At 48.0% G+C, this 5,000-nt stretch overlaps 1 protein-coding gene across 1 annotated transcript in view; it reads left to right on the forward strand.

Moving 5' to 3' along the window:
- LOC135115737 (protein O-linked-mannose beta-1,2-N-acetylglucosaminyltransferase 1-like) overlaps positions 1 to 5,000 on the forward strand; it is an 18,286-nt gene that overhangs the window by 9,374 nt on the left and 3,912 nt on the right. Inside the window, exon 8 of the mRNA XM_064032690.1 lies at positions 908 to 1,394. Coding sequence (XP_063888760.1) covers positions 908 to 1,394 — 487 coding nt within the window. The remainder of the gene's footprint in view (positions 1 to 907; positions 1,395 to 5,000) is intronic.

Below are 5,000 nucleotides of genomic sequence, written 5' to 3' on the forward strand. Positions count from 1 at the left end.
AACAGCAGGAGTGGTCGAGAAGCTCAAGCCGTTCAGTGTCTGCAGTTCTATTCTTACTGACTAAAATCGTTCAAGGTTTGCGCAAATGAAGTAACAGGTGTCGTGCTCTCATTAACAGTCACAAGCTAATGAGATAATATAGCGTGTACGATTAACTAAATTTCTTAACTTAACCTAACTTAACCTAACCTCAGAAGTTACCCCGTACAGACCAACCGGCCCTTTTTAGCGGTCTGACAATGTCCTTCACCTATCGTACCATAACAAAACGTAATATAATTCAGAATAACGTACACAGGTAGTCACAGGTTAATGAGATAACTCGCTTTTATTTATATTATTCTTTTTTTACTTAATCTAACCTCAGAAGTTGCCTTGAACTAATCAACTGACCTTTTTTTTCAGTCTTACAAAATATTCTTAACCTAGCGTAACATAACAAAACGTAATATCATTCAGAATAACGTATCCAGGCAGCAAGCGTCGCCTCATTAAGCGATAGCAGCCTCCACCAGTCTCTATCTACACGTTGAGAAGCAGCAAGAACATGACTGAGGGAGGCGCGAGTGTTTGGGTGTGGCTCGGGTCTGGTGGGGCCTCAAAATAATGTGTTAGTGCGCGGTGAAGGTGTGATTAATATTAAGAAGGAGATTAGCATTGACAAATTGCGCATCCTGACATTTCTGCACTTTTAATTAACTCTCTCTCTCTCTCTCTCTCTCTCTCTCTCTCTCTCTCTCTCTCTCTCTCTCTCTCTCTCTCTCTCTCTCTCTCTCTCTCTCTCTCTCTCTCTCACATCAAGATAAACACAAGATTAATTAAGCTAACACAACAATTCCACCACCACCACCACCACCACCACCACCACCAGCGCCACTCATCTGCTCCCCTGCCTTGCCTCACACAGGTGGATGGTGCGGGGTCGAAAAATCCTAAAAAAGACTCAGGAATTTATCTGCGTCAATAGTCTGAACCCAAAGTACCCATACAAGCTGTACCAGTACCCGCGGCGAACCCTGGGCGACTTGCACCTTTCATCCAGGACCACTACCACCACCATTACCACCACCGCCACCACCGCATACTCCTTCAGAAGTCCTCTCAGGGACAACGGAAGATCGCCAGGTGATACCACGCCGCCGGAGGGCAAGAAAGGTAATGGCCGGGGGAACAATAACATGAATAAGTTCCCTCCTGAGCCAAACAAAAAGACTGCCAGCGGGGACACACTGCGAGGCCCCGGGACTGACACGAGGGCGCCCCGAGAGGTGGGTGTCGTGACGGGTGCGGGGCTGGAGGACGGAGGGCGGCAGTGGCCAGGCGGGAAGTTCATGGCGGGGTGGGGAATGGAACGCAGCCTGGTGGAAGCTATGATCAGGTTCTGGCCCTTGGCGGTGAGTATACTGCTGTACTTGCACCTCTTCCTCCCCCCATGCCACTGCTGCTGCTGCTACTACTATTACTACTACTACTACTACTACTACTACTACTACTACTACTACTACTACCACTTTCGTTCCTACCGTCCCTGCAGCCTCTAATGTCATTACCTCTACTACTGGTACTACTACTTCTACTGCTGCTGCTGCCGCTAACTTTACTGTCTCCGCCGCTACTCATGCTCTTGTAATTCCTCCACGTCCTCTCAGTGTGTTTGTTGTTCCTGTTACTCTTGGCTTTGTTACTTTTATCATTGCAGTCACTCCCATTATTATGACTTCGTTTTAACTTATGCTGTTACTACTGCTACTACTACTACTACTACTACTACTACTACTACTACTACTACTACTACTACTACTGCTACTACTACTAAGGCGGAGGAGGAGGATGAGGAGGACGAAGACGATGAGGACAAGGAAGAGGAGACTTTCTTATAATCCCCGTCACCACTAATAGCATCATTCACCACCACCACCACCACCACCACCACCACTGCGCATCACCACCACCAGTCAACCCACCACATTCGTCCGTCATCCCTCCTGCATGTTACCTCACACACACACACACACACACACACACACACACACACACACTACGGATAAACCATTCCTATAACGCCCGTCATCACCACCACCACCAGCACCACCACTACTGCCTCTCCTTCCCTCCGACTCACTTCTCAGCCCGCCACCATTACTCCCTCATAAATCCAACACTGCTATCATCATTACTGTCACCACCAGCAGTGCAGCATAAGCGAGGGCTGTGCTGCGCTGCGCTGGGCTGGGCTGGGTTGGCCTGGGTTGGGTGAGGCTGCGCGGGGCTGTGTGTGTACGAATGCTGCGCGGGTGCTGTGGTCAAGTTATCTAGCTTCTATTCTCCTCCGTTCAGCCAGCTCAGGACTGACCCCATTCCTCCGCCCCATGCAACACATTCTGGTATCAAGCTCCGTTAAATTCTTTCAGACACTGCACTTCTCTCTCTCTCTCTCTCTCTCTCTCTCTCTCTCTCTCTCTCTCTCTCTCTCTCTCTCTCTCTCTCTCTCTTACCGTCGTTGCCGCCACCATCGCCACCGACCGCCGCCTAGTCAAAGAAAGGCTTATTTTTGTTACGGTTTCAATTCTTAGACGCTTGTTGTTTTGTTTTAAGGGACTTTTGTTGGGGGAATGGATCGTGGTGGTGTTTTGTGTAGTTATTCCCTCTCTTATACATAGGTATTAGTAGCAGTAGTCGTGGTAGTAGTATTGAGGAACTAGTGGGGAAGTAATTGTAGTGGTGGTAGTTGTAGTAGTTGTAGTGGTAGCAGTGGTAATAGTACTAATGATAATAATGATACTACTACTACTACTACTACTGCTACTACTACTACTACTACTACTACTACTACTACTACTACTGCTACTACTACTACTATTACTACGACCGCTGCTGATAATAGTAATGATAATACAACAACAACAACAACAACAACAACAACAACCCCTTACTCAACCAACAACAGCAAGCACACTACACTATTACCTACACAGATGCAAACAAAACAAACAAAAACCAAATAAAAGCCAAACACACACACACACACACACACACACACACACACACACACACACACACACACACACACACACACACACACACACACACACACACACACACAGCCAGTCAAGCACACACACGCGCACACTCCGCTATGTACAAAAAAAAAAAAAGAGAGAGAGAGAGAGAGAGATTCCTTATGCGGCAGTCTTATCGTACTAGCGTTAGCATAGGCTGCGACGGTGATGATGGTGGCGGTGGTGATGGTGGTGGTGGCAGCGGCGTCGTGGGAATATCTTGAAATGTTTTCCTCCAGCGGCGCAGGGCAGGGGAGCAGCTGGCCCCGCCCGACGCCGCCGCCGTCCTGGGAGGGAGCCACGCAAACCGCATTATAAGTTGACTTGCAAAAACTGACTCATCGCGTTCTCCTCCCTCCATCCCTAGCGAGCCCTTCCAGAATCCCCGGCCACTTCAGATATACCCGTCTTCCTGGAATTCCAGCTACTTACTTGCGTTTTGCTTTGCTTTCCTGCGCGTATACGTTTCCATGCTGCCTCGTTCTTGTTCGCGTCTCCTTCCCTCTTGTTGCTGTTGTGGTTCTTTACGTACGGCTTGTGTTTCTCCGCTCTTCTGGTTTCACTCGTTGTTGTTGTTGTTGTTGTTGCTGTTGTTTTTCCCTTTTATTTCTTCCCATCCATCTCTTCCCTTCTTTCCCTACTTCCTTCCCTTTTGTTTTCTTCTCTTCGTCCATTTCTTCTCATCCTCATCATCTTTCTTTCAGGCTTCTTTGCTCTCCTCCTCTTCGTCTTCTTTTCTCATCTTGTGTTCCTCCTCTCTACAGCTTCATTCAGTCAGTTCTTAGAGTCCATCTTTACGCATATCCTCCTCCTCCTCCTCTTCCTCCTCCTCCTCCTTCTTCTCCTGCTCCTTCAGAATTCCTACGGTTACTTTCTGTCTCTCACCCATCCTACCACACCACCGCCCTTCCTTTCCTCCCCCGCGCCGCACACACACACACACACACACACACACACACACACACACACACACACACACACACACACACACACACACACACACGGATCTATGGTACGCAGTTTTGCAGGAGTTAACCATCATTCCAAAATTGCTCAGGAAGGGGAGTCAGTGGCGATCAAGTTTGCAACACCGGGTCGTCTTGGTAACGGCCGCGTGGAAACACCCCAGAGAATCCGGCTGTAGTGTATCTCGTATTCAGAAACGCTTCGCTCTGCTCTCTCACCACCACGACTGTTTTCCAAGGCCAAAGAGATGATTAGCAGAGTTCTCAAGAGTGTTTCTCCTATTGATAATGTAGAAATCTTGTTAATCCGTCTCTATAACCGTAAAAACACTCTTAAAAACATGTGTAGCTTATTATAAACTCGTATTCTGAAACGCTCTGTTCCTCTTTCACCACAACTGTCTTCCAAGGCCACAGAGATGATTAGCCGGGTTCTCAAGGGTCTTTCTACTCCCAATAATGTAGAAATTTTATTAATCTGTCAATAGAAATATAAAAACACCCTTAAAAACTTGTGACACCAAGTAGAGCCTTTTGAATGTAGTGGAGATGCGACGCAGAAGAATATGGTCCAACTGTGTGTGGGGAGCGGAGTGCAAGATACAGCAGGGAGATGAAATAGTAAGGCGTCTGTAGGGTACTAGGATAAAAACACCCTTAAAAACCTGTGACACTTCAAGTAGACCCCTTTGAATGTAGTGGAGATGCGACGCAGAAGTGTTTCAGAATATGGTCCAACTGTGTGTGGGGAGCGGAGTGCAAGATACAGCGGGGAGATGAAATAGTAACGCGTCTGTAGAGTACTGGGGAGTCAGTCAGGGATGCTGGGATGCTGGGATACCGGGGTGCTGTTGCCTAGCCGTTACTGGGACCCGGGTACGATAAGGTGGCAATCTTTTTAGCGTGGATGGAGCGGTGAGCTGGTTATCTTATCGCCAGGAAGAGACAGCTGCTGGTGGTGGCGATGCGTGGATGG

The sequence above is a fragment of the Scylla paramamosain genome, chromosome 29, assembly GCF_035594125.1.
Source record: "Scylla paramamosain isolate STU-SP2022 chromosome 29, ASM3559412v1, whole genome shotgun sequence".
NCBI classification, from domain to species: domain Eukaryota; kingdom Metazoa; phylum Arthropoda; class Malacostraca; order Decapoda; family Portunidae; genus Scylla; species Scylla paramamosain.